The sequence below is a fragment of the Antennarius striatus genome, chromosome 23 (assembly GCF_040054535.1).
Source record: "Antennarius striatus isolate MH-2024 chromosome 23, ASM4005453v1, whole genome shotgun sequence".
NCBI lineage: Eukaryota > Metazoa > Chordata > Actinopteri > Lophiiformes > Antennariidae > Antennarius > Antennarius striatus.
In genome coordinates, this window is record NC_090798.1 from 13,832,961 (window position 1) to 13,847,468 (window position 14,508).

General features: G+C 47.1%; 1 protein-coding gene across 1 annotated transcript; it reads left to right on the plus strand.

Annotated features, from left to right (window-relative positions):
- Positions 1 to 653: 653 nt before the first annotated feature.
- aco1 (aconitase 1, soluble) lies at positions 654 to 14,238 on the plus strand. The gene is made up of 21 exons (XM_068308025.1): positions 654 to 769; positions 2,362 to 2,494; positions 2,604 to 2,772; positions 3,466 to 3,603; positions 3,969 to 4,038; positions 4,139 to 4,322; positions 4,434 to 4,573; positions 4,659 to 4,830; positions 5,022 to 5,122; positions 5,232 to 5,348; positions 5,498 to 5,657; positions 5,734 to 5,869; positions 6,301 to 6,385; positions 6,469 to 6,625; positions 7,790 to 7,914; positions 8,004 to 8,108; positions 11,525 to 11,667; positions 12,183 to 12,330; positions 12,607 to 12,729; positions 12,810 to 12,995; positions 13,184 to 14,238. The coding sequence occupies exons 2-21, from the start codon at positions 2,386 to 2,388 to the stop codon at positions 13,298 to 13,300; spliced, it is 2,685 nt and encodes an 894-aa protein (XP_068164126.1). The 5' UTR covers positions 654 to 769; positions 2,362 to 2,385; the 3' UTR covers positions 13,301 to 14,238.
- The last annotated feature ends 270 nt before the right edge of the window (positions 14,239 to 14,508 follow it).

Below are 14,508 nucleotides of genomic sequence, written 5' to 3' on the forward strand. Positions count from 1 at the left end.
AACACAAGTGAAGCCTGTAGTCATCACCAATCATTAGTCCCGTTGTTTGCTTTTTTTTAATTGCTTTTTAAAAATTATTATTTATAAAAACAGCGCCCCCCTTTTTTTTCTTCTTCTCTCAAAAAGGTTTTTTTCATGAACCTCTCCCTGCATACGCCAAACCTATAATAATTAAAACGATATAATTAAATGGTTATTAGGAAATCGTAATATTTTAACTGTCCCCACGCAGAAACAGGGAGAACACACAAACTCCACACAGACTGGACCCGACAGCGCCACCTGCATCCCTGAATATTGAGTTAGTACAGAATTTACTAAAATATAGTTTTTCAAATAAAGGTAATTGTATTAGAAAATTGTTATTTTCTAATACATCAACTTCAACTACAATTGGACAAGATTTATATCAGAATAGAGACATATTTTTTCTGACGTGAGTCTGGCTCTGGGAGGTTTAAATCTACTTTTAATTTGAAAGCCGTAGTTCCTGTTAACTCTTTAATTCCTACAGAACAATGTCGTCTCTACACAAACTGCAGAGACTGTCTTTGGTGAAGCATCTGCAGGTTTTCATAATGTAAAAATAACTGACATTTTAAACTCTGTCATGAAATGTTTACTGTATATTCATGCTTTTATTGTGATTACAGGCTCTAACCGGAAGTTGTTATCGCGGTGGGCGGAAGTGACGTCCTGACGGCACAGCGGCTCCACTGTGAGTCTGTCCTGAGGTCCAACTGCGGATTCTCCTCTGCTGCTCCTGAAGGTAAGCTTTTATAAATCAATGGTTCAATTAAAAGATGATGGTTTGTGTTTCTCAGCAGCTGAAGTTAAAGTTTAATTTCCGGCTAAAGTTCTGACCGTCCTGTCCTGGAGACACACTGACAGCCGCTGACGTCTTTAAACCCGTTTAATGTCTCCTACACACACACACACACACACACACACACACACACACACACACACACACACACACACACACACACACACACACACACACACACACACACACACACTAACACACACACACACACACACACACACACACACACACACACACACACACACACACAGAACCGCTGCTTTAGTGTTTATTTTTATTGTGTTCCTACAAAACGCACAGATGTGTAAATGTTGACATTTTAGCCAGAAGCTAATGCTAACACACAGGACGCGGATGTGTGACATTAGACAGGAATATCTGCATTAAATTGGCTTCTTTAAAGGAAAAAAACACAATCTGTACTAGCATTTTGTCATAGAATAATAATATATAAAGTATGTGTATTCTTTATGAAGCATTTTATTTTATGGTGCCGTTTTGAATGACCGTCGTCCTGTAACATCCTGGAGGCTGGTCTTACACACATGGGTGTTCGTTTAAACAGGAACCTTCTGGTCAGCTCCTGTAGAACCAGGATGAACACCTGACTGAGGTTTGAGCTTGCTGTGGATTATTTAGGTTGAAGTGAAGAGGAGAGAGGAAGATGAAGGTTCCATCTCTTCATCATCGTTTCAGTCACATCTCTTCTTCATCCTGTTTCATGTGGATCATCAGACAGAACGTTTAGACGTGAAGCACCTGTGCCGACAGGTGTTATGTCGTAACACACCATTATAACATCACTTTGCAGCAGAGCGTGGGATGGCACACGTATCTGCTCGCTCCCCATTGGAGGCCTTTGTGTCAGCTGACCTTTCACACAGATAACATCCAGGTCGATTGTTGCAAATCAGGATTTGTCAGTTTTTACAATCAAATTCATCTAATTATTGAACAAACACAGCCTGTCAAACAGCCCCCACCTCTAAAGACTTTGTTACGTAAGATTTGTGAAACATGAGGTAAGAGTTCACGAACCCTTGTCCTCGTGCGGACTACGACCTCTTATGCTAATCTGTCCATTTTCACGCTAAGTGTTGCAACAAGAAATGCTGTTATAAAGAGCTGTTATAACTGCTGTTATAAAGAGACACAGACTCACGTGTGTGTCTCAGTTCTCTACCGTTAAATGTTTGAAAGGTGGAAGGAAATCACTGAGTGAGAGTGTTTGTGGACAATATCGGATCAGTTTTATCTGTTTCACCTGCACACATGAGCTGAAGGAGTTCATGCTGTCATCCATGGTTTTAGTTACTTCAACAACTCCATCAGGTGGACCAAATAATTATTTGTGGAACAAAATAAAAAACTCCAGCCTTAGACAACTCATGACTTGAATGTAAGTCAAATTCTAGTTCAGTTGAGCTCACCAGGTGTTTGTTTTTTAGTCATAAGTGATTTCCCCGGGATAAACTGGTTATTATTGCTGCTCTCTATTTAATAAAGAAGAGTAAAGCTTTACTTTCTTCTTTCAGATTACAATCAACACATAGAGGAGGATGTCTGCAAATGTGAAGAATCCTTTTCAACACATAGTTGAGCCTCTGGACCCCAAAGACCCAACGCAGCTGTTTTACAACCTCTCCAAACTTGGAGATCCCAGATATGGTAACATCACCGCAGTGCTGAACCCACACGCTGTGACTTCTGTTCTGCTCCTCATGTAGCTCCTAGAGGGTCATATAGTCCAGAGGTTCACCGTCTGCCTGTCCCTCAGACCGCCTGCCGTTCTCCATCCGGGTCCTCCTGGAGTCGGCCGTCAGGAACTGTGACCAGTTTCTGATCAAGAGCTCAGATGTGGAACGAATCCTGGACTGGAGGCAGACCCAGACCCAGACGGTGGAGGTCCCGTTCAGACCGGCCCGTGTCATCCTGCAGGACTTCACGTATGTAGACGCTGCTGTCTGTTGTATGATGTTTCAGAGGTGGATTAAACTATACCCGTAGGTTTTTATGTGTGAATTTTGTTGTTTTGGCTGTTGTTTTGAATGTTTTTGCTTAGATTTCTCCTGCATGACCTCAGTCACCTCTCCGTGGATTTATTATCCCTATTTAGTTTGAACCTTTTTCTTTAAATCTTTGAGCTGATTTTTTAATTTTATTTAACTTTTATTTAACAAGGGAAAAGTTCCCATTGGATTACAATAGCTCTTCTCCAGGAAGGACAAGACACAGTCCCAAAGGACACGTTACACACACCAGAGTTCACTAAATGACAGGTAGAACAGGTTAATACACACAGACAAAAGACACGCGGTTAAAATAGGTGCATTTTTCTGTCGAGGTTGATTTTAAAGGTTATTAAAGTATGACTAGGTGGAGGTGATTCTACATTTAAGGTGGTGTGAAGATCATTCCAGACATTTAGAACATGTGACACAAAAGATGTTTGACCAGGTTCTTCCTTGCTGACTCTTTATTTCAGTCCTTTATTTTATTTTTGCTCATCTCTAACTATATATTAATTATGAACTGATATTCATGAACGTATTGCTGTCAGTATTAATGTGATGTTTAACTGAGGTTCTGGTTCCGGTCCTGGTTTTCTGAATCCACCGTGGCGTCTGAACTCTTCTCAGGGGGGTCCCTGCTGTGGTGGACTTTGCAGCCATGCGCGATGCTGTAGTGAAACTCGGTGGTGATCCAGAGAAGATTAACCCCGTGTGCCCAGCTGACCTCGTCATCGATCACTCCATCCAAGTGGATTTTAACAGGAAGTAAGACCAGGATCAATCACCTTCACCATCAGGTCACAGTGAGGCTACAGGAGGTCACCAAGAAATACATCAAAGTGTTTTTCTCTCCACATTAATCAGTGTTTATCTTTGACAAGCTATAGTTTGACATGAGTGCTGGAAAAATCCAGTTTTATTTTGCATTTAACCCCTAAACTACAAACGATTTTCTCTTTCCAAGGCTTTAACTTTAACTACTTTAACTTTAACTACTGTAACTTTAACTACTTTAACTTTAACTACTTTAACTTTAACTACTTTAATTTTAACTACTTTAACTTTAACTAATTTAATTTTAACTACTTTAACTTTCACTACCTTAACTATCAAACTGATTTTGTCTCCAGGTCTGACAGCCTTCAGAAAAACCAGGACTTGGAGTTTGAGCGTAACAGAGAGAGGTTCCAGTTCCTAAAGGTACGACCTCCAGACCCCCCCAGCGTGAGGTCTTTGTTCTGACGTGAGGATAGTCCTGTTTAACCAGCAGTGATGCTCCCATTCTCCCCATTCCTCCCAGTGGGGCTCCAAAGCCTTCAAGAACATGAGGATCATCCCTCCTGGGTCGGGGATCGTTCACCAGGTCAACCTGGAGTACCTGGCCCGAGTGGTGTTCCACCGTGATGGCTACCTGTACCCCGACAGCCTGGTGGGGACGGATTCACACACCACTATGATCGATGGGCTGGGAGTACTGGGCTGGGGTAAGACAGTGTGGACAAACAGGAAGTAGCGTAACTGTAGACGTGTGTGGAGCCGGAGAAGACACCCAGAGTCTAATTACCTGTTTATCCCATTACCTTCATTACCTCCAGGGGTGGGCGGGATCGAGGCAGAGGCCGTCATGCTGGGCCAGCCAATCAGCATGGTGCTCCCTGAGGTGGTGGGGTACCGGCTCTGTGGGACCCCAGACAAACTCATCACCTCCACCGACATCGTCCTCACAGTCACCAAGGTAATGACACCACTCACCTGTGTGTGACCTTCATGACCTTTACTTCCTGTCCCTGAGGTCAGGCCGTCGTCTCTTCTGTCCCCAGCACCTCCGTCAGGTGGGGGTCGTGGGGAAGTTTGTGGAGTTTTTCGGCCCCGGCGTGGCTCAGCTGTCCATCGCTGACCGAGCCACCATCGCCAACATGTGTCCAGAGTACGGGGCCACGGCGGCCTTCTTCCCCGTGGACGATGTCAGCATCCAGTACCTGGAGCAGACCGGTGAGCCCCCGCCCCCAGACGGTGTTAATCTGATGCTGTGAGCACCAACAGAAGGTTGAGATGATCCACAAACGTTCAGCAGGCTGTAGATTTTACCCGCTGTTCTGTTGAGATGTGGATGAGTAGATGATGAAAACCCTTCCTGGGGAGGGGTGTGAACTCTGATTATTCTGTGCTCTATTCCCCTGCAGGGCGGGAGGCAGAGCAGCTGTCCTACATCAGCCGGTACCTGAAGGCGGTGTCCATGTTCAGGGACTACAACGACATGGATCAGGACCCAGAGTTCACTCTGGTGAGCTCCTGTCTGCTGTCAGCAGCGCTCTCATTCTGGTGACACCAGTGACACCAGTGACACCAGTGACACCAGTGACACCAGTGACACCGGTCCTGTCCTCCCTCAGGTGGTGGAGCTGGACCTGAGCACGGTGGTCCCGTGCTGCAGCGGCCCCAAACGGCCCCAGGACAGGATCCCCGTGTCCGACATGAAGAGAGACTTTGAAAGCTGCCTCGGAGCAAAGGTGGGGCCTGACGGACAGCATTATTGGATGCACAGTGGAGGGGTGGGGGTCGCTGTCGCCTCAGCAACAAGGTTCTGGGTCCCTGAACGTGTGAGGGTGGGCTCTGAGCTGCTTTGACCCCCCCGCTCGTTGTGTTTGTGTGTTTGCAGCACGGGTTCAAGGGTTTCCAGGTGTCTCCTGAGCGCCACGGCGCCGCCGTCCCCTTCCTGTTCAACGGGACCGAGTTCACTCTGGGTCACGGATCCGTAGTCATCGCCGCCATCACCAGCTGCACCAACACCAGCAACCCGTCCGTCATGCTGGGAGCAGGTCGGTGCTTCTCCCCTGTCGGGACGTCACGGGTCTTCATCGGGGGGTGGAGCTTAAAGCGTTGGTTTGGTTCCAGGACTGCTGGCCAAGAAGGCCGTGGAGTGTGGGCTGAGCGTGAAGCCCTACATCAAGACCAGCCTGTCGCCTGGGAGCGGCGTGGTCACCTACTACCTGAGACAGAGTGGGGTCATGGAGTACCTGTCCCGACTGGGGTGAGTCTTCTGTCCCCAACTGGGGTGAGTCTTCTGTCCCCAACTGGGGTGAGTCTTCTGTCCCCAACTGGGGTGAGTCTTCTGTCCCCAACCGGTGTTGATCTGGAACACACAAAACTGGGAGCTGAAGGACCTCACCCTCTGGGTTTACTGGGAGCTGAAGGACCTCACACCTCTGGGTTTACTGGGTTTACTGGGAGCTAACGTTCCATCACAGAACAGAGGAGGACACACTCAGCAGACACACTACCAGTAAACCCAGTAAACCTCTGAGTTTACTGGGAGCTAACATTCTATCACATACCAGAGGAGGTGTGTTGGTGATCTGATTGGTGAAGGTTCTGGACTTCCAGTCCAAGAAGACCAGCTGAAGGGAAATCAATCTATTGATCAATCAGCTTCATTAACAATTGATTTGTGTTTCCTGCCAGCTTTGAGGTGGTGGGCTATGGCTGTATGACCTGCATTGGTAACAGCGGGCCGATCCCAGAGCCGGTGGTGGAGGCCATCACACAGGTACCAGGAAACTCGTGCTTTCTAATCAGGTTGAGTATTTTTCCTGTCAGCTGACATCAGGTCTTTGCGTTGGTTTGTTTCAGGGGGATTTAGTCGCCGCAGGGGTTTTATCTGGAAACAGAAACTTTGAAGGGCGAGTCCACCCTAACACCAGAGCCAACTACCTGGCCTCGCCCCCCCTGGTCATCGCCTACGCTCTGGCTGGAACCGTGAGGATCGACTTTGAGACGGAGCCCATCGGTGAGCAGCTGTGTTTTTATTCTGATTGAACTTTAATCAAACATAGGAGACATTTATATTTCTACCTTCACCTGATCAGCTTTAAGACCATTCTGATGAATGAAGCTGTGCTGTAGTATTGACTGGCTGACATTGATAACTCAGTCCACACAGAGACAGACTGTGTTTCTTTGACTAGATCTGTGACAGAATGGAGATGTTCTTGCTCCTCTCCTCTGGTTGTGGTGTGTCGGTGGTACTGCTGCTGGTCACCAGAGGGCGCTATATGACCAGAACAGGACTTATCTGTGCTTTTTGATTGATTTATCACCCAACCATTGACAGCATGAAGTGTAGGTGGGTTTACTGGTGGACCCAGCGCCACTGGTTTGATGAAGGCAGAGCATCGACTAATCCCACCAATAACTACCGATCAGAGCTGCTGTCCGTGCTCCTCAGACTGCTGCACACGCTTTTAAATTTAGTCAGGACATTTAGTTGGACAAAATGTCCTTTGACTGTGGTTTCATAAGGAATAAAACATTTTTACAGATGTGTAGATGGGGTCGTTAAAGGTCCACTGGTCTACTCTTTAAACCTTTTGGCCCCTAAACTTGCATTTGTCATGTGATCAAACAGACACCCTGTAGGGACAGACGTGTTCAGGACGTGTGGGGGGCGGAGTCTGATCCACCTTACTGCCGTTAACGTTCACCATGTCTCCACGTGAACGTCCCGTTGTAAACCAGTTAATCCATTAGTTTGATATTAGAGTGTAATACTAACTTCCTACATCCATGTGGCCGTGAGCGTGTAATGGTTTGATCACATTGCGTGTGTTGATGGAGCCATTCGTCATACATGTTTGTCATACATGTTGTCAGTTCATCTGAACATGGTTTACAGTCCGTGTCCAGAACAGAGCTTCACACAGCAGGACTTGAACTCTGTCATAAGTCCATCTGCTAGGTCCCCTACAGGCTACCTGTCACCACAGAATGCTTCCTATTGGCCGCTCATCTTCTACTACTGAACTCTGGTAACCCTTAAACCCTGAAGCACCAGAGTTTATGCCTCTTCTTCTTCCTGTAGGATGTTTATATCTCCTTCACAGCCAAACCTTTGGTCGTGAAGCTCAAAGCCGTGCTAGAAGGTAACGTCCTCGTGTCCTCGTGTCGTCTGCAGCCGTGAACGCTGAAGGTAGACAGATCTTCCTGGGGGACATCTGGCCCACGCGGGAGGAGATCCAGGCAGTGGAGAGATCATTCGTCATCCCTTCGATGTTCAAAGAGGTCTACGAGAAGATCGAGGTAGAGGGACCCTGGGCTGGGGGAGACCTTCAGAACGTGTTCTGAGCTGGAACTAGAGGTGTCACTGACGTGAAACCTCTTGTGTCCAGAGAGTGAACGAGCGCTGGAACGCTCTGGCTGCCCCCTCTGATGAGCTGTACTCCTGGGACCCCCAGTCCACCTACATCAAGCCCCCGCCCTTCTTTGACGGTTTGGTGAGTACGTCCATTCACCTTCACAGGACAGAGAGAAAGGAGAGACGGCGAGGAAGGATGATCACAATAATGAAAAAACTCTAGTTAGTAGTGAACTATTGCACTCACAGTACAAATATAGTCATTGTGATAATTATGAGTCGGGGGGGTCGTGATGACCCCAGCAGACGGAGTGTACAGAAAATAATGTTTTCAAGTGATTCAGTGGTTTGTCCTTCACAGCTTCATGTCAAAAGGGAAACAGTTAACTCACTGGCTACGAGAACTTTGCACCAGTTGATCTCCTTCAGTGAACTTTGTCCGACACTCCTGACTCAAGTTTCAAGTTTATTTATTTTTATATAGCCCAGATTCACAAACAATGTCTCAAAGGGCATCCTGATCTATCAATCCCAAGATGCTTTGCTCAGAGCCAGTCCGAGGTCCCTCGAGGCATTGGAAGCTGCTGCAAAGTCTCCGTCTTCCCCTGAATCTTCATCCTCTGTTCAAATTAAAATTCAAAAAACTTTATTTGTCCCAAGTGGCAATTAAAAGCACATGAAGCAGGATTGGTGTAGAAGTGTAAACAAAACCTGTGTAAACATAAACAAACAATAATTAATTAATGACATCAATACACTGTTTATGTTAAAAATAATTTAAAAAAACTAGTTAGGACAAACCTAGTGAGTTTACAACCTAATTTGTTCAAAACCTAGTGGGTTAGTTAATAAGTTAGTTCAAAAACTAGTTAGTTAAAAACGTAGTTCAAAATGTAATTAGTTTAAAAACCTAGTTACCTAGTTCAAAAACTAGTTATTCTAAAACCTAGTTAGTTCAAAACCTAGTTAGGTAGTTCAACACCTACTTAGTTCAAAACCTAGTGAGTTAGTTAGTTAGTTAGTTTAAAACCTAGTTAGATAATCACTTCAAAATCTAGTGGGTTAGTTTAAAAACCTAGTTAGTTGAAAGTTTGTTTGTTCCAAACAAAGTTATTTTAGAACCTAGTTTGCTTAAAACCTAGTGGGTTAGATAGTTGGTTCAGAAACTAGTTAGTTTAAAACCTAGTTAGTTAGTTTTAAAATCTGGTTAATTTATAACCTAGTTAGTTCAAAAAGTAGTTGGTTTTTAAAGCGTGGCTGGATCAGTCGTCATGACAATACATTCCATGATTAGAGGCCTGATTTTCACGACACGCTCCACCAGACCCCCCCCAGCTCCCCATGTTGAAGGTGTGGTGGGGTCTCGTTTCTCTTAAGGACAGGAGACAGTGTATTAAACACAAGATATATATTTTGTCAATTCAAATCATGTTTAGGTTGAGTAGCAGTACAATAATATCATCAATAGGTTGAGTATGAGTCCAATAACATCATCGATGATACTGACAGACAGACAGGTTCAACAAATACTTATCTAATCATGATGAGAGCTCTGGAGACGATGAAGAAGTCCTCCGGTGTGTTGTTACAGAATATTCTGGGTACAGGAAAAACTTCAAGTACAAACTAGGAAATGGATCACATGTCTTTTTATACCCTAAAGGTGTGACTAGGGGGAGGTATTAACCTGGGCCCATCTGCTTTCAACCAGTTCTTTACGGCTCTCAGTTGGTACGTCATGACCTCCAGACGTTACCAGAAATATCAAGTCGACAGTTTCACAAAACTATTTGATGACATAACATAATCAGTCACGTGACCCCTGTGAGGATCTGCACGATGTCCTCAGTTGAGGCCGTTGCCTTTGTTGGTTCCTCAGCCGAGGAACTCTCTGGGGTTGCAAGGGCTGCAACCTCTGTTTCCAGATCAGGGTCTGGAGTGGCACCTTCACCAGCCAGTGGAGGGAGAGTAGATCCTTGGTCAGCTCTGTCTGGTCTGGTAGATGAAGTGTGGCAACATGTGTCCCCCTTTCCCAGCAAACGGACTGCAGTTCCTGTTCTCTCAGTCACTTGGAAGGGACCTGTCCACCTAGGCTCAGAGCATTTTTGTTGTGTTACTTTCAACCACACACACTTTCACACACATCCATTTCTCTGGAGACATCCGCCTGTTTTTCTGTGAGATGGAGAAAGTGATAGTTAGTTGTCTCAGGCCTGGTGGGCCTTCAGCACCTTTGGCTGTCAATGGAGCTGTAGGAGCTGGAAAAAGGTCTGTTAGAGTGAATCCAGCCTGTGGAAGAGTTCAGTGACGTCCAGGACCACTCCTTATCTCCCTTCTAGTTCTGCTCTGTGGATTATTAACATCATTATTGGTCTCACTTCTCTTTGGGGAATTGAATAACTGGAAACTGTGCTGTATCATCATCCCCATCATAGCCAAGAGGAGAAGAAGGAGCATTCCCCCCTTCCAGGGAATCCTTCCCCTGGCCTTCATCTTTGTCACTGAGAATGTCAATGGGTGCCTTTAAGCAATGCTTTAAACGACACCACGTAGGGGATCCTTTGACCTGCACTGCAGTGGAAGTGGCCCTCACCACCTCGTACGGACCCTCCCGTCGGGGGATGTTCCACTTCCGTCTGAACACCTTTATGTACACCAAGTCTCCTGGTGTCACTGAAGGTGGAGTCTCCTCAGGGTCAGCTTTGGCCTGTAATGAGATAACAGAGCAGAGATGCTCCTGCCGGTTAAGGCTTGTGTGATGGAGGTCTACAGACGTGACTGACAGTCAGCTGACTGATGGAATGTGTCTGACTCCAGCATCCACTTCAGCGCCAGGTTCACCTCACGCCTACCACTGACGTGTTACTGAAGCGTGTTTGTTGTTCCTGACACTGACGTGTTACTGAAGCGTGTTTGCTGTCCCTGACACTGACGTGTTACTGAAGCGTGTTTGTTGTCCCTGACACTGACGCGTTACTAAAGCATGTTTGTTGTCCCTGACATTGACGTGTTACTGAAGCGTGTTTGCTGTCCCTGACACTGATGTGTTACTAAAGCATGTTTGTTGTCCCTGACATTGACGTGTTACTGAAGCGTGTTTGCTGTCCCTGACACTGATGTGTTACTAAAGCATGTTGTTGTCCCTGACATTGACGTGTTACTGAAGCGTGTTTGTTGTCCCTGACATTGACGTGTTACTGAAGCGTGTTTGTTGTCCCTGACATAGACGTGTTACTGAAGCATGTTTGTTGTCCCTGATGGCGTTACTGAAGCGTGTTTGTTGTCCCTGATGGCGTTACTGAAGCGTGTTTGTTGTCCCTGACATTGACTTGTTACTGAAGCGTGTTTGCTGACACTGACGTGTTACTGAAGCGTGTTTGTTGTCCCTGACGGCGTTACTGAAGCGTGTTTGTTGTCCCTGACACTGACGTGTTACTGAAGCGTGTTTGTTGTCCCTGACATTGACGTGTTACTGAAGCGTGTTTGTTGTCCCTGACACTGACGTGTTACTGAAGCATGTTTGCTGACATTGAAGCGTGTTCCTGTCTCCATCAGACCATGGACCTGCAGCCCCCCCGCTCCATCACGGACGCCTACGTCCTGCTGAACCTGGGGGACTCGGTCACTACCGACCACATCTCTCCTGCTGGGAACATCGCCAGGACCAGCGCTGCAGCGCGCTACCTGACCAGCAGGGGGTGAGTGAACACGCCCACTTCAGCTGTAGAAGAAGCCTTAAAGCAGGTCATGTATGTTACCCTTTAAAGCAAGTCATGTATGTTACCCTTAAAGCAGATCATGTATGTTACCCTTAAAGCATGTCATGTATGTTAAAGCAGGTCATGTATGTTACCCTTAAAGCAGGTCATGTATGTTACCCTTTAAAGCAAGTCATGTATGTTACCCTTAAAGCAGGTCATGTATGTTACTCTTTAAGGCAGGTCATGTACTGTATGTTACCCTTAAAGCAGGTCATGTATGTTATTCTTTAAAGCAGGTCATGTACTGTATGTTACCTTTTAAAGCAGGTCATGTATGTTACCCTTTAAAGCAGGTCATGTATGTTACCCTTTAAAGCAGGTCATGTATGTTACCCTTTAAAGAGACTGAAGGTAACAACTAACCATCACACGTGTCCATAGACAGTAGGGTTACTAATCAGTGATTATTGGTAACGTTATTGATCGTTCTTGATGTTCTCATGGTTCTTCAGCCTGACCCCTCGTGACTACAACTCCTACGGCTCTCGCCGTGGCAACGATGCGGTGATGGCCAGAGGGACGTTCGCCAACATCCGCCTCTTCAACAAGTTCCTCAACAAGCAGGCTCCGCAGACCGTCCACCTCCCCACGGGGGAAACGGTGAGCAGACAGCGCCCCCCAAGGAGGTTTTGGAGCCGGTTGAGTCCTGATTTAGAACCAGTGTTGTTGTACTGATGCGGCTCCACTGGAAAACCACACCAGTTCATAGAGGGTCTGGTTTTTCAACCGGACCTGAACTCCAGGAGAACCTGGAGATAGGAGCTGCTCAACACACCAGTTAATGGAGATACGAGCCGTCAGTCTGTCCATGTTTGTTTAACATACGAGCAAAATAAGAGATGCGTGTCGTGTTTGAATTCATGCCCCCCCCCTCAGATGGACGTGTTTGACGCAGCAGAGCGCTACCAGCAGGCAGGAGAAGCTCTGCTGGTTCTAGCAGGGAAGGAGTACGGTTCAGGCAGCTCCAGGGACTGGGCAGCCAAGGGCCCCTTCCTGCTGGTGAGCCCCCCCCCAGAGTTACTGAAGCACCTGAGACAGGTGAGTGCTGCTGGGTGAACCTGGGTGTGTTTGTGCTTCAGGGCATCAAGGCGGTGCTAGCAGAGAGCTACGAGCGGATCCACCGCAGCAACCTGGTGGGGATGGGGGTGATCCCTCTGGAGTTCCTCCCTGGAGACTCCGCTGAGGGTCTGGGGCTGACGGGGGGGGAGCGCTACTCCATCAGCATCCCAGAGCCGCTCACACCCCGGATGGTGGTTGACATTAAGGTCTGTTAGAGAACCAGTCAGCCTGTTTCAGCCTGCTTCAGCCTGTTTCAGCCTGTTTCAGCCTGTTTCAGCCTGCTTCAGCCTGTTTCAGCCTGTTTCAGGCTGCTCCAGCCTGCTTCAGCCTGTTTCAGGCTGTTTCAGCCTGTTTCAGCCTGCTTCTTACCGCTGACTGGTCCCTGTCTCCACAGCTGGACAACCAGAAGACGTTCCAGGTGCTGATGAGGTTCGACACCGACGTGGAGCTGACGTACTTCCGCCACGGAGGAATCCTCAACTACATGATCAGAAAGATGTCTGAGAACTAGTGGGGGGGGGGGTGTGGGGGCATGGGGGTGAGGTCACGTGACCCCCGTCTGTCCTCACACAGCTGTAGATCACTAGCTGGTGTCAGGGTGCTGCTGCAGACGTTCACACTGGTTCACCAGGAGGACAAAGATGATTCTACTTTATTACAGCTTAGCTCATGATTAGACTGACTTTAAATGTTAATCTATTCTGCCCCCCCCCCCCCCAGTGTGAAACACAGGACAGGAGCCGTCTGACAGGTGGAGGCCACTGCACACGGATGTAAAGAACCACACAATCATGTTACATGTTGGTCCCTGGTGAGTCCAGAGGAGAAGCTGACGATGTGTTGGCTGTTTCTTCTTCTTCTTCTTCTTCTTCCTCTTCTCCTTTCTGCTTTTCCCTTCAGGGTCTCCACATCCAATCAGTGTCCTCCATCTAACCCTGTCTTCTACATCCTCTTCTCTCACACCAACTACCTTCATGTCCTCTTTCACTACATCCATAAACCTCCTCTTTGGTCTTCCTCTAGGCCTCCTGCCTGGCAGTTCAGAACTCAGCATCCTTCTACCAATATATTCACTATCTCTCCTCTGGACATGTCCAAACCATCTCAGTCTGGCCTCTCTGACTTTATCTCCAGAACCTCTAACATGTGCTGTCCCTCTGATGTACTCATTCCTGATCCTATCCATCCTGGTCACTCCCAGAGAGAACCTCAGCATCTTCATCTCTGCTACCTCCAGCTCTGTCTCCTGTCTTTTCCTCAGGGACACTGTCTCTAGACCAAACAACATCTCTGGTCTCACCACAGTTTTGTTCACCTTTCCTTTCATTTTAGCTGAAACTCTTCTATCACACATCACACCTGACACTTTCCTCCACCCGTTCCATCCTGCCTGGACACGCTTCTTCACCTCTTTTCCACACTCTCCATTGCTCTGGACTGTTGACCCTAAGTACTTCAAATCCTCCACCTTCTTGATCTCTTCTCCCTGTAACCTCACTCTTCCACTTGGGTCCCTCTCATTCACACACATGTACTCTGTCTTACTGCGGCTAACCTTCATTCCTCTCCTTTCCAGGACAAACCTCCACCTCTCTAGCTTCTCCTCCACCTGTTCCCTGCTCTCACTGCAGATCACAATGTCATCTGCAAACATCATAGTCCATGGAGATTCCTGTCTAACCTGGTCTGTCAGCCTGTCCATCACCATAGCAACAAGAA